This window comes from Hermetia illucens, chromosome 4 (assembly GCF_905115235.1).
Source record: "Hermetia illucens chromosome 4, iHerIll2.2.curated.20191125, whole genome shotgun sequence".
Lineage (NCBI taxonomy): Eukaryota > Metazoa > Arthropoda > Insecta > Diptera > Stratiomyidae > Hermetia > Hermetia illucens.
In genome coordinates this window covers 153,053,861-153,067,409 of record NC_051852.1, presented here as the reverse complement: position 1 = coordinate 153,067,409, position 13,549 = coordinate 153,053,861, and the positions used below count along the sequence as shown (strand labels likewise).

General features: G+C 45.5%; 1 protein-coding gene across 4 annotated transcripts in view; it reads left to right on the top strand.

The window, feature by feature from the left end:
• The window catches only part of LOC119655141 (ALK tyrosine kinase receptor), a 67,826-nt gene that overhangs the window by 45,341 nt on the left and 8,936 nt on the right, over positions 1-13,549 (top strand). For all 4 annotated transcript variants that reach the window (XM_038060878.1, XM_038060877.1, XM_038060876.1 and 1 more), the window contains 9 exons: positions 4,735-4,901; positions 4,972-5,159; positions 5,227-5,392; positions 10,547-10,835; positions 10,899-11,496; positions 11,561-11,662; positions 11,731-11,938; positions 12,007-12,610; positions 12,667-12,867. In XM_038060878.1, the coding sequence (XP_037916806.1) occupies positions 4,735-4,901; positions 4,972-5,159; positions 5,227-5,392; positions 10,547-10,835; positions 10,899-11,496; positions 11,561-11,662; positions 11,731-11,938; positions 12,007-12,610; positions 12,667-12,867 (2,523 nt within the window). The remainder of the gene's footprint in view (positions 1-4,734; positions 4,902-4,971; positions 5,160-5,226; positions 5,393-10,546; positions 10,836-10,898; positions 11,497-11,560; positions 11,663-11,730; positions 11,939-12,006; positions 12,611-12,666; positions 12,868-13,549) is intronic.

The window sequence follows — 13,549 nt, the reverse complement described above, 5'->3', positions numbered from 1 at the left end:
TTGCCCAAGAATGAATGTCCTTGTTCATGGACGACTAGAAATACTTTGTGGCGACTAACCGGTTCGTTGTCCGAATGCCTGGGTGCGCCAGGTCGTGAACGGTGTGAAATACTTTCTTTCGGAAGTCACTCGGAATATATGCGCTTGGTCCCTTATCTGAGGTCTCGCTCAGTATATACTGCGAGGAATGTTGAGTCGAAGATAGAAAACTCCCTAAATGTGTATTTGGACTTGGTCCTCAAGCTATGAAGAACTGCATCGTCCTTCTGCGCCCGGCGATTGCCGGAAAATCGAATGTGGCGGGGATCTTGACCTCTGCGACCATCAGCAATCATATTATCTTTGCCTGACACGGGTTGAATATCGGAAGTGAACTGGTTGATAAAGCTCAAGCGCCAAAGTTTTATCGGGATTTTGTTTCAAAGCAAAACTGAGTGGCTTATAGTCCATGAACAATGTGAACGGCCTACCTTCAAGGGAATACCGGACGTATTTAATTGGTACGCGGCTATAACTCACGATCATAGGTGCTGTAGCTCCGTTTAGCGGGATTGAGCTGTTTGGAGAAAAAGGTCAACGGTTGTCAGATTTGATTTCCTTGACACCTACGGCGATGTCTGAAGCATCGAAGAAAACGGTTAGGGGAACATCTTGCAGAAGGAATGTCAGAAGTGCAGCATCCACCAGCTGTTCCTTGGTAGTCTCAAATGCCTCTGGGAACCACATAATCAGACGGGAGTCTTTGGCTTTCGGCCCAGACAAGAAGGCGTTGAAGGATCAATTGATGGTGGGCGGCTTTGGGCAAGAAACGACGATAGAAGTTTAACATGCCCAAGAATCTTCTGAGATCCTTAACAGTGGGGAGCTCGAAATCTCTTGCACTTTTAGGAGGTCCGGTTCGATGCCATCAAAGGTAATCAAGGGGCCAAGGAATTTCACCTGCGATTGTAGAAATCTGCACTTTTCAACGTTAAGTACTTGACCGACCTCAAGATGACGTTGAAAAATGCACTCGAGGTGTTCTAAATACTTGAACTCAGATGCGCAAAATTGTGGATGAGTCGGATGGGCATTTAGACGTCTGTAGTCGCCACAAGGTCTCCATTCGCCACTGGATTTAGGGACCTTAGAGAAAAATGGGGACTCAGAGGGGCTACGCTCGGTAGTGATGTTGCGATATTTTTGAAGAAGTGCGCGAAAATGTGTGTCGGCAACGTCTTCAAAAATTATGGAAAGAGTGCTGGATGGGCAGGATGAGATTTTTCCTGATGATCCAAGCGAAGTTGTGGGGTCAATGAAGGACTTATTATGCATATCCACTAGCGATCCTTAGTGGCACAGGAAATCCACGCCTAAGATGGGTATACTGATGTCCGCGATTATGAAGTCAAGAAAACCCTCGTGTAAGTCCTAAACTCAAGTCTACTTGCCTGTAGTCATACGTGCGGATCGACGAAGGATTTGCTGCCACGAGTTTCAATGATTGTGGTATTAAATTGTTATGCCAGGATACGGGAAGAACCGAGATTTCATCGCCTGTATCGACCAGGTAGATCCGCCGGCTCAAGGGGTCATAGATTATGAGACGACGTGGTGCTGCATTTCGGGTAGCAGTCGCCAGAACTTCCGGAAAGTCTGATTTATTTGGTGAGAAATTGCAGGGGCTAGTACACTTTGTAGTTTTTTAAGCGAACCTACGATGATATCAGCATGCCCCAGTACTTACCGAAGATCCCGACGACTTACTAACCGATTGCCCATTTCAGGAGGCGGATCTAAGCATTGATCTAGTCCTACCTAGCACCGACGGCCTCTGCCAAGTCAGACAGCTAAGTCACCTGGCTTGAGTTGTGGCGAGACACCTCGCCAACCATGGGTCGTACGTGGACCTCATGAACTTTGTCCGCACGCAGAGACTCCGAATCTGCACATGTCAGAATGGCTTGTGTGTTCTTCGGAAGCTTCTGCAGCCACAAAGACTGTAGCAGCTGGGTGCTGACTTTGTCATCACTCAACGGCTTCATTTCACGCATCAGTTGGTTTGGCGCACGGTCAAGTAGTGTTAGCTATGTTAGTAAGTGGTTAAGTTTAACCGTCTCACTTACTGACAGGAGTTTTATGAGCTGCTCTTTTAGTCGAGTATAAGACCAGTCCTCGAGGACGTCGGAGACAAGCTCAACCGTCTCCTCGTCCAGCCCGACCAGCACGTAATTGAAACGAACGGCATCCACTGTGACGCCGGCCAAAGAGAATTGGACCTCGACTTGGAAGAACCACACTGCCGGGCTCCTACGCCAAAACGGCGGCACCCATACGTCCAAGGTAGTTTCCGAGAGACCCGACTTTAGTCCGAAGGACATCGTTTAGCGGAAGCGAACAACCCAAGAGGGAAAACACACAAGTGGAATGAATAGAGAAACGAGCGGAAAGAGCAGAGGAAAAATAGAAAAGCGCCGTCTCTCTGTTGTTGTCTCTTGTGACAGTGAATGATGCTTTGGTGGCTGTTGAGGTGAAGGCTGTTGTGGATGCTGCACTTGCGGATTTTGCAGCTGCTTGCCGGGCAATTGTGCTTGCGGTGACTGATTTTATTGATGGCAATGGTGATGTACTTGTGCAACTGGCTAGAATCTTAGCAGCTGTTGGCTGTTCGTTCCTGATATCACCGCCCCTTTGTAGGTTAGCCATGTTGATGCTCTGGTGCGTTGCCTAGGAATCGCAATCCATTCTCCTGGGATTATTTTTTTTACTTCGGAGTTGCCCACATTGTCGAATCTGATTATTCGGTTATCCAACATAGAGAGCTCATCCCACGCCCTCCAATTCCTCTTCTCAGAGTACTTCACCAGTCTGGTGACTCCGGTGGGATCTTCCAGGGATCAGTCATCCACACCGATCGTGAGGAGTCTACCCTTGCCCTTTACGTTGCTTCTGAAGGCTCTCCATAATCGCGTATGGATATCCTCATTTTGAGCAATTAGGGGTATCATACGATCTTCCGTCTCTAGTGCTGCGGCTTTAGGAAGAAACACTGCCGCCACGTGTGCCCCTGGTATATCATCCCTAGCACATGTCAACTGTTCTCCTTTCCAGCCTGGCAATTTAGCCATTCAGAAGCGCCCTCAATCGCGCAGTCCACCAGTATGTGACCTAGTCGAAAGCGTACCCCGATGAACATAAGCTTCGCAGTCCATACCTTGCACATCTGCCTGACGGCAAATTTTTCGATAGTTTCCTGCTACTCACCAGTGATGAAAGGTTTTTGACAGTATGGCCAGTCAATTGCCCTTAATAGCTCTCCGCTTACTTGGCTCTGATAAAAATAGTTTAAGTCTGTCCTAAGCATTTTTAGGGGTCCCTTCTGGTTTCTGGCTTTCCTTCACATAACGCAGGTACTATTTAGCACCTGTGCCACTGAGGTCTGCCTCCTTCCTGACGTTTGATATACTGTTTCCAAACGTGATTTTGTTTGTCCCTGTTTTTTGAGCTGTGGTCTTCGTTGGGTATGGTTTTCGCGGTATGCCAGTGTTGACCTTGGCTCCACTGCTTGATGCCCTAACTTATCACTTTTTGGGTGTAATCACAGGGCTCTCAGGTTTTTGGATATGTGCCTCCGCCTGGTTGGCCGGGTTGTGTGTGATACGCTCCTGCCAGCAGCATGTTTTCTGCCTGCTAATTTTGTGGAGGAGTTCCGTTTTCTTTCTCTTATATTCTGCGGATTTGAAAGTCACCTCATCTCGACTTCTTGCATGCTGAACAATCTCTCGACGTCTGAAGCAGTTCCTTCGTAGACTTGCAATTTTAGCCTTCCACCAATACTTTTGGACGCCGATATATTGCAAACTGTGGTGATAAGGCTCATTGCTGAATGTACTAGCGATTTAGGCGCAGTTTTTCTGTCCATGCTTGGGTTTTGTGGCTCATTTATCCCTCTTGAGAGAGCTTCTGGAAATTTTCGAACTTCAATTGGCCTTATGTTCTACCCGGACGGACGTCAGAACATTGAGAGAAGCCGTTTGTCACTTCGAAGGAAATGTACTGATGGTCACTGGCCGTGAAATCTTTCAGTACTTTTCATCACTAAGGGCTCAGCAGCAAACGTTGCGTCAGGGATAGTAGTAGTAGAATGTCGGAGTACTATAGATACTTAGGAGGATAAGTCCTGTCCTGGAAGCCGTCTCCAAAATATGTGTTATTCGAGAATCTGGTTGGGCCAAGTCCCATTTCGGGGCTCTGGAGTTAAAGTCTTCTCCGTCTACAACGCCCCCTTCTGTGTTTCTAATCTCATCCTCCAATCCGGCGAGCTTATGCCGAAAAGCGGACAGAGATTCGTTCAGTGTGAGGTAAATGCTGGATAAAGTCACTTCCGTGCAAAGAACCTCAACGAAGCCATCTCCTCGACCATGAGCCCGCACTGGCAAGTTTACCGTATCTCTTACCCAGATGGCAGCAAGGCCAGATATATTGGCATACCACGATGGTGAACCCTTGTCTCGGTACTGCTCGCTGAGGAGCAATAGGTAAGCTCTTCTTTCTTACACCATCTGCCCCTTGGGATAATCTGGTTGGGAGGTATATTCTTGTACCTGCAGCCTTTGCGTCTTTCAATATTCCTCATATTTTCAGAGTTGTATTAAGGTTGTATCTTTAAAGCGTATGATTGAATTTTGCCCAAAATTTGGATTTACATAAATCAGATAATGTTTTTTATTATTCTTAATTTGCTTTCCTTATTAGGTACGATTTCACGTTCATCAATTCGGCATGAATGCAGGAAGCATCAACCTTTCAGTGGTGGAGATGCGGGAGAAAGAAAACTTCACCACGACATTATGGTGGAGCTCGAAAAACCTAGGCGAAGATTGGGTTCGAGGAGAACAGTATTTACCGAATATAACGCATAAGTATGTTTTTCAATGGAAATACTCAACAACCTTTCACTATAATATAATACGTCAAACTATCCTTTTCTAGGTACTTCCTACAATTTGAAGCACGCATGGGAATGAGGATATTTTCAGACGTAGCAGTCGACGATATATCATTGAGTCCTGAATGTTTTGGTTTGAACATACCTTCGGAACATCTTCATGGGTACAATTACTATGATCCGCGCATTGGGGTTCAAAAAGAACCCCATAAAGATTTTGAGAATAAAACGAGTAAGTACAATACTACTAATTCGGTTTCTCTGAACGGACGAACTAACTAGGGTTTTATTGGATAAAGTGTTTGAGCTGACGACGTGTGGAGCGCGTGGAATTTACGGTCCTTCGAAGGAGCAGTGCCAGGTTGCGTACAACAATACAGAAGTAATAAACTATACTAGAGTCTTGAATGACACCATATATAAAGGAATTCAAGTGTGGAAGGTTCCCAACGAAGGATATTACACGTAAGTTGATATCTTAAGATTTTATACGTGACCTGTTGGTCAAATTGCATCTAAATGATCCTGTAACGAATGTTAGTCAATTAAGGTAAATACCATATTCGATGTTTTAGGATTAAAGTAAGCTGTTTTCAGTAATATTAAATTTGTTGAAGGCAGGGTCATAGTGGGGAAAAATTCGAGAATGGGGTGCGAAAATGCCCAATCAATTTAATTCATTGGAGGTTCAACTCCAGCATCAAATTTCCACAGGCTTAGGATTAGCACAGGATTTCCAGCAAACTTATTAGAGCACGACTGTAGAATGCCACGCGGGGGAGATGCCTCCTTTTGTCCCCGCTGTTCGACTCATTAACCTACTTATACTCTTTGTATGATGTTATCCTGATTGCTCAAAGAAATCCCAGACGACTTGGGTTCTATTTTTTAAGAATTGCGGGCCCCTAAGTCCGCATCCATTTGATGGTGGATCGGACTAAACCAGAAGCAACTTACACCCTCTTTTTTTGGTCCACGGACCCCTCGTTTAGGGCACCAAGAAAACCAAGATTCTTGGTCAGATGGGTCGTACTTTCCATATCTCCATTGATAGGGAGAGCATCATTAAGAAGGGCCGACAATAGCATTACTGGCTACGCCATGCAATGGAACCTCAAACTCGAAACTTGTTTCGGAACCCATTCTTCTAAGATAGCTGACAAGTGGGTCCCCCAAAAGCACTGGGCGCAGAAAAGTGGAAGAGGATTGCGGGCCCCTCGGGACTTCAGTCAGTCCATTGTGTGCGATGGCGCGTGGGTGTGATCGGTGAGCTATACCCCACCAAGGTGTGAATGGCATTCGTAAAGTGCCTCTCTTTGCTAATTGGGAAGACACGCACTCGCCTCGAAAACATTTCAATTAGCATGATGTTTGCCTTCTCTGCCTGGACCAGTTGCCCAACTTCAAACTATCCTATCTGCAGAGTGGTGGATGCAAATTTGGAATGTGATCTCCACAGTATAAGAGCATTTTCCATTTAAAATTAAGGCCTTTGCACGGTAATTCGGCGTTGCTATGCCATCATGCATATATGCTCTTCAGTGACAGGGGCGTGGACTAGCTTTAGAGACATTATTGGTCTGAAGGTGCCAAGGATTGGTAAGCCCGTTGTCTGACACTGGCCAGTTAAATTTGATTCCTTTGGAGTCGGGATTATCAGAAACGTCGTTACGGGGACTACTTGGTTAGCCACTGCACTGGCTACTGCAACGGCAGGAAACTTTGGAAGTGTGATTGTCAGTGTCATGTTAAGTCCTTTATGGAACTTCTTGATGTCATCTGGACAACTTACTCAAATCAACCACTTAAAATTGAGGTACATGTTTTTCAGAAACGAGCATAGTAACTAAACTGCAATATTATAAGGCGGCTTAAGAACGCATCTTCAGGGGTCGAAGACTTGGCGACGCAAATACCAAAGTGCTCGGCTTTTCCTCTCCAGTTCTCGTTAGCCGATCAGGACCACTCAGGGCAACAAATTGCTTAGCTTCAGATTTGCTATCTTCACGTTCAGCAAAAAAATGTAGAAACGTTGATAACACCCCAGCGAGAAAATGCGTATCATCGAATACTTCGGAGGATCCGTACTTAGGGGCTGGCAGATCTGAATAATTCGCCAATTTTTCGAATTTTGACAGGTTAGTTGATAATAGTGAACTCGGTTGTTCATTAAAGAGTATTCTACTCCCGAAATTGGAACAGAGCTCGTTTAAAATATGCCGTTGAGAGTGTTGAGGATAGAAAATTGTACCGAAATGAAACCTGGGGTAGGTAATGTTTAATCTGCATATTTAGGCCTGGCTTCCAACTACTTTTTAGAGCTCGATTTAATGCATTTCATTTCACCAACGGCAGAAGAGAGGAGGAAGGGAACTGTTAGTTCAAGGAACCCCCTGACATTTGGCTCCTCTACCGGTCGAGCTCCATCTTATTTGCTATAAGAAAAACCCGACGGCAATGCCGTCAGTACTCCTTGCCATCTCCCCGACAGTGTTATCTGGAGAGAGCTCTTCTCTTCATGAACCACCGCCCCCCCCCCCCCCCCCCCCTCCCCCTTCTGTCTTCTCCCTTGTGCTTTACTCTCCTTAACAAGAAGAACAACGGGGATCACTTCTGCGATCCATCACAAACGGTTCAGGGACAGTGCGATGCCACCTGCAAAGCTCTCCATCGCTGTACCCGCGTAAAGCGCTTTGCCAAGAGCATCAGCCCATAACCCTGCTCCGTAGAGCAGAACAGACTGCATTACTCATTAGAAGACGTCGCTTTGCTAAATGTAAGACACCCAATTTTAGCCATTAGCCAACTGCAGACTCGATTATCGACTCGCCGATCGACATTGGACACACGGTCGGGATTCTCTTTTCAGGCGGGATGATTACTTGGGTCTTTTCCAATGCAAGGTTGAACCCTTAACCGACCCATCAATATACCAAGTATGCTTTGCGCCTGATCAACAGTGTGTCCAGCAAAAGTGTCAGGTTCGACTCTTCTGGGATGTCAAATATTAACAGACTAAAAAGCGTTCCAGAGGTCTGGTCCTTGGATAGATCCTTACGCTGCCTCCCGCTCCATGCTCCCCTGACCATCTAGCGTCCCATAAAACAGGGATCAGTTTCTCAGGAGATCTCTCAATGTACGTAAGAAAGAGCTGGGCAAGTAGAATGGATTGTCTAGTTTGCTTAGAATGTCTTTCCATCTTATAGAATTAAAGAAATTTGTGACATGGAGGGTTATAAGGAGCACTATCCATCGATCTCGGCTTCCGCGTACTTCCGCCTGCTCTTAAAGCAAATTATCATAGGGATCAACCTCCATAATGCAGAAGGCAACTTAGTGTCGCTTTCCATTTATTGATCAATCAAAGCCTACCTTCTAGCCAGAAGGAAAAATTACCTCCTTCAGGCAAGCGTTGGATACCACGAGCAGTAGATCTGGCCGATGTTGGAACACAAGTTTGTATAGCTCTGTCGAAATACTATCGGGTCCTGGCGGCTTCTTAGTTTTCATAGAGAGGATTTTGCCATTCAATTTTTTTCTAGAGAAAAGTGGGTCGTACGGGATGTATAGAAAATAGTGTCCGTACAATATTGTCCATCTGCTTGGCTTTAAGTGAACAAGGCTCGATTTTTTGGGCTACCAGTTTAAAACCCAGTCCCCACCGGTCCCCGTTCATCTCGTCGATTAGGTGCAGCCAGCTTTGCTTCTGTTTATCGCGCTGCAGAATCTCTTTTTGACTGATCTGTACTCTGTCATTGTGTAACATGAGCCCTTGTGGCCATTTCGGCGTTGTGTCAAGGGGCAAAGTTTGTGATACTCCTTCCGGAGCTCGGCAATTTCCGCCATTCAACACATAAAATGTTTGCCATGACTCGATGCCCTCTTGGGCATAGAAGCTCCGCAGGTGCCATTATCAAATTCATAACTGAATCTATGGCAATTTCTGCTGCAGCGCCACGACTCCCCGGAGTATCTCCAACGCAACTCCACCTGTTCTAAGAGCTGCGACAAATCTCTCGGTGGTTATCTTCGCGACGTCCCACCCATAGGAAGGGCGCCGGAGTGGTGAACACCCACGGGTTGCCTCAATCACTTCGAACGTGATGTATTGATGAACATTTGCTAAGAAGTCTTCCAGGACTTATCACCTGTCCACCAGCGACACCAGTGATCCCGACGTAAAGGTTGCGTCGGGCATGCTTCCCTCGCAATCTGGGCGCCGCCGCATTGAAGTGGATCCGGTGCTTAAAATTACGAATTCTGTTCTCACTGCTATTTCGAGAATTCGCTTCCCTCTGAAGCCGGTGTGAAGCATGCCCCGTTCAAGTGTTCTGGCACGAAAGTCACCCCCTCCGTGCCCAAGAGGGCATCATCCAGAGCATGAAGCCTACGTCAAAAGTCCGTCATCGCCTCATTCGGGGTTAGATATATATTGAAAAATCTTACCCGTAAACATCGAATCCAGACGAAGCCTCGGCATTGAGCAAGAACCCTAAGGTGGATGCCGGAACTTAGATGACAGGGATACCTGATATATTGGGTGGCATGAAGTTGGGTCCTTCCTTCAGTACTGTTCACTGATGGGCATTAGATCAGCTTTGATCTCCGCAGCGAACTGCGCTAGAAACTCATGAGCAGTTGCACTCCGGTTCATATTGATCTGTAGGATGCGGATTATGTTAACCGCGTTCTAGCTCTTTCCAGTTCTACTTTGAAGACTGGGCACCCTAGCTCACAGTGTGTGCAACGCTCTCACCAGACGCGCCACGATCACATTGGTTACCTCCATACCTTCGCGCATGATGGCCTCTTCTATTTCGTTGTTTTCTGTATTGCAGTTAAGATTTTGGATTTCTCGAACTGATGTAGGTTCTAGGCTAGAAATCAAAGCTTTCTCTCCTAATAGCACCTTGACCGCTTCATAGAACGTATCTTTGTTTTTTGTCTTAGGCCTAATTCGATGAGGATTACACCACCTTTCGTTTTCCGAATGAAAGGCACTTTTGCTCCGCTAACTTGAGACTTGATCCTATAATGTATTCCACAGAGGACTCCAGCAAAGGTCTTGCCTTCTATCGGCTTAATAAGCAGGACTGGCTATCTAGTCCTCCATCGTCTCCGTATCTTTTCTTTTGGTGCTCCACTATTCGTATCCGCTTTATTTCTCTTGTCCCTATTCTTCTTTTTGCCACCGTATCGTGTGCAACAGAGAGGACCGCAATAGTCAGGAACAAGTACAATCTCAGGGACATACCGCAGTTCTCTGCGTCTGACCTACGTGTAGCTGAACCTACGGACGAATTAGCGCTCGCTTGGCACAACGCGGTATTAACATCGGCTCAATGTACAGTACCCGACTAGGGTCCCGAAGAGACTGACTCCTGATATACGCCACAACTATCACCCTGGCAGAACTAGGCTCACGTCACCTCATCGACGTCGACAAGGAGTTGTCGACGGCTTTGGAGAATCCCAGTCTGTTCCGATGAGTATCGGCCATTGGCAATTCGTTCTTGAAAGAATTTGTTATCCTTCAGTGCTGATTACTCAGATTCCTTTATAGACACATATACGAAGATTGCAGTTTTTTGAATAAATAAAATGTTCCTTTTTCTTCAGTTTGATAGCGAAAGGTGCCGGTGGGGGTCTTGGATCCGGAGGAGTTGGCTCCTCACGTGGTGCGATATCAATAGCAGTTTTGGAACTGCATAAAAATGAGGAACTCTATTTATTGGTTGGTCAAGCGGGCGAACATGCCTGTATCAAATCGATAGGATACCGCGACGAAGGCTGCGAAGTGACAGAGAAAAGGCCCAACGAGTTATACCATTCTAAGACGGACATGGTTCGAAACATTGTCATTGAGGATGGCGCCGGAGGAGGTGGTGGAGGAACTTTCATATTTTTGGTAAGAAATCACAAAACAACTACTTCATCAAAGTCTAACGTAATTTTATATTTGAAATTTCAGTTGAATAATGCAAAGAATCCAGTTCCACTTCTTGTGGCCGGGGGTGGAGGTGGCTTAGGAATTGGACGTTATTTGGACGATGACTTCCAGCATGGTCAGGGTATCAACCCTAACATGTCAGACACTATAGGACGAGTATACGGTGAAACAAATAGAACAGCTGGACCGGGAGGGGGTTGGCGAGGTTATGGAGTTTATTCCAAGCCTCACATTAATTACGGGGCAGCCTTGCTGGAGGGAGGACGTGGTGGATTGCCTTGCTATGAGCTGCGTGGATATCATGGACAAGGTGGTTTCGGGGGTGGTGGAGGTGGTTGTCGAACAGGTGGTGGCGGAGGGGGATATGCTGGGGGCTCAACATTTCTGAATATATCGAGTGGTGAAGGAGGGTCTTCATATATTGGACTGAAACGAAGCATTCGTGGTTTGAGTGGGGTGTACGAAGGTGCCAATAGTGGTGCTGGGTCAGTTATGATTATTCCGGCTGTTGTTGGATGTGGTTGCGATTATCGTTGTGTTGCATTAGATGAATATAGGTCCGTGACACAGTGTATTTGTCCGGAAGGATGGAGATTGCGAAATAACACTGCGTGCGAATGTAAGTTTTAGGAAAACTATTTAGATGTCAACTGAAAGCTGACTTTCAACCCAATTTCTTTCAGTACCCTTCGTTGATAAAATACCCCTTCAATATTGGATATCGTTTTTGGCGTTAATCTCAATACTTTTGATAGCAGCGTTGTCTTCATTAATATTTATGTTGTGTAAGTATCACATCCTATCTTAGGAGTTTGTGTCCTAGTGACTCATTTCCTTTGGCTTCCTACAACAGATAATCGATATCAACGAACAAAACAGGCTGCTCTAAGACACAAAATGTTATTAGAGCAAGATTTGCAATTAAGTCGTTTACGGCACAATGCCGACGATTCAGCTTTAACTAATTTTAATCCAAATTACGGTTGTGATGGAATATTAAATGGTAATATCGATGTTAAGACATTACCACAAGTAGCTAGAGAAAGTCTACGATTAGTCAAGTGAGTACAAATTACCACCCTTATCCGCTTCAGTACCAGTAATAATTTAAACTTCTTTTTCCCTACAGAGCTCTCGGTCAAGGAGCCTTTGGCGAAGTATATCAAGGATTATATCGACATCGTGATGGCGACGCAGTTGAAATGCCGGTCGCCGTTAAAACCTTACCCGAATTATCTACAGGACAGGCTGAAACCGACTTCCTAATGGAAGCTGCAATTATGGCGAAATTCAATCATCCCAACATCGTTCACCTGATTGGGGTGTGTTTCGACCGTCATCCTCGCTTCATAGTCTTGGAACTTCTAGCTGGGGGTGATTTAAAGAATTTCCTCCGAGAGGGGCGCAACAAGCCCGAAAGACCATCTGCTCTTACCATGAAAGATCTGGTGTTCTGTGCACTGGATGTTGCAAAAGGATGCCGCTACATGGAGAGCAAGAGATTCATCCATCGCGATATAGCGGCTAGAAATTGCTTGTTGAGTAGTAAGGGTCCAGGGAGGGTGGTGAAAATCGCAGACTTTGGTATGGCCAGAGACATTTACCGATCCGACTATTATAGGAAAGGTGGCAAGGCGATGTTACCGATAAAGTGGATGCCACCGGAAGCATTTATGGATGGTATTTTTACGTCGAAAACGGATGTGTGGTCGTTTGGTGTATTGCTGTGGGAGGTTTGTGCAATTACAGGTCAAATTTGAAACCGAACTAAAGTTAAATTTTATTCCAGGTATTTAGTTTAGGTTTAATGCCATATACAGGACTTCCGAATAGGGAAGTTATGAACTTGGTGACACACGGTGGGCGTCTGGACTCACCACCGGGCTGTCCGCAAGCTATTTATAGGATAATGGTTGAATGCTGGAACCCTAATCCAGAGGAGCGACCAACATTTTCAACTTTACTGGAGCAATTAACTGCTTGCACACAAGTAAGTAATAAAAGCTTCTGTCAGCATTTAAATTTGGTGTGTATTTTATAATATCAAATTTAGTTAACCAATCAGGATCTCCATGTTTGGTCTCTTACTGGCAAATGGACGATTCTGTAGCCTATACAGCAATGAAATCTAAGGGCAATATGGAGATCTATCCTATGACCTATTCGGAAAGACGGTAGGGACAAAAAGACAATGTGGTAGACACTATCTCAAATGGAACGATGATGTAGGCCATGACGCCAGACAACTTTTAGGCCAAGTCTTGTAAGAGGGCGGGTGGTTCCCCTGAGCCTGATTTTTCACCGCAGGTCCCGTATTTTCTTCTAGCAATCCATTGCTACGGATTGCTATTGAACGCGGCAAAGGTTAAAAAAGAGAAAAAAAGAGAACATATAATTGGTTGACCTCAGTGCAACACCAGAATAACTAGAATTTCTTAGGCAGATCTAGACGGAACATCGATTGTTATGCCATTGATGAAGATAAGACGTCAAACTTCTGTTCCGCTTTTCAAGTTAGATCATATGTTTCCTGGTACTCACTGAGAAGCAGATATCTCACGATTTGGAAGATATTTGAAATGATGTACCCAAGGGGAACGTGATGTTACCTTTGCCTTGTTAGCTCCTCACCTTCCTGGGATGGAAAACCATCCACATCATTTACATCTGAA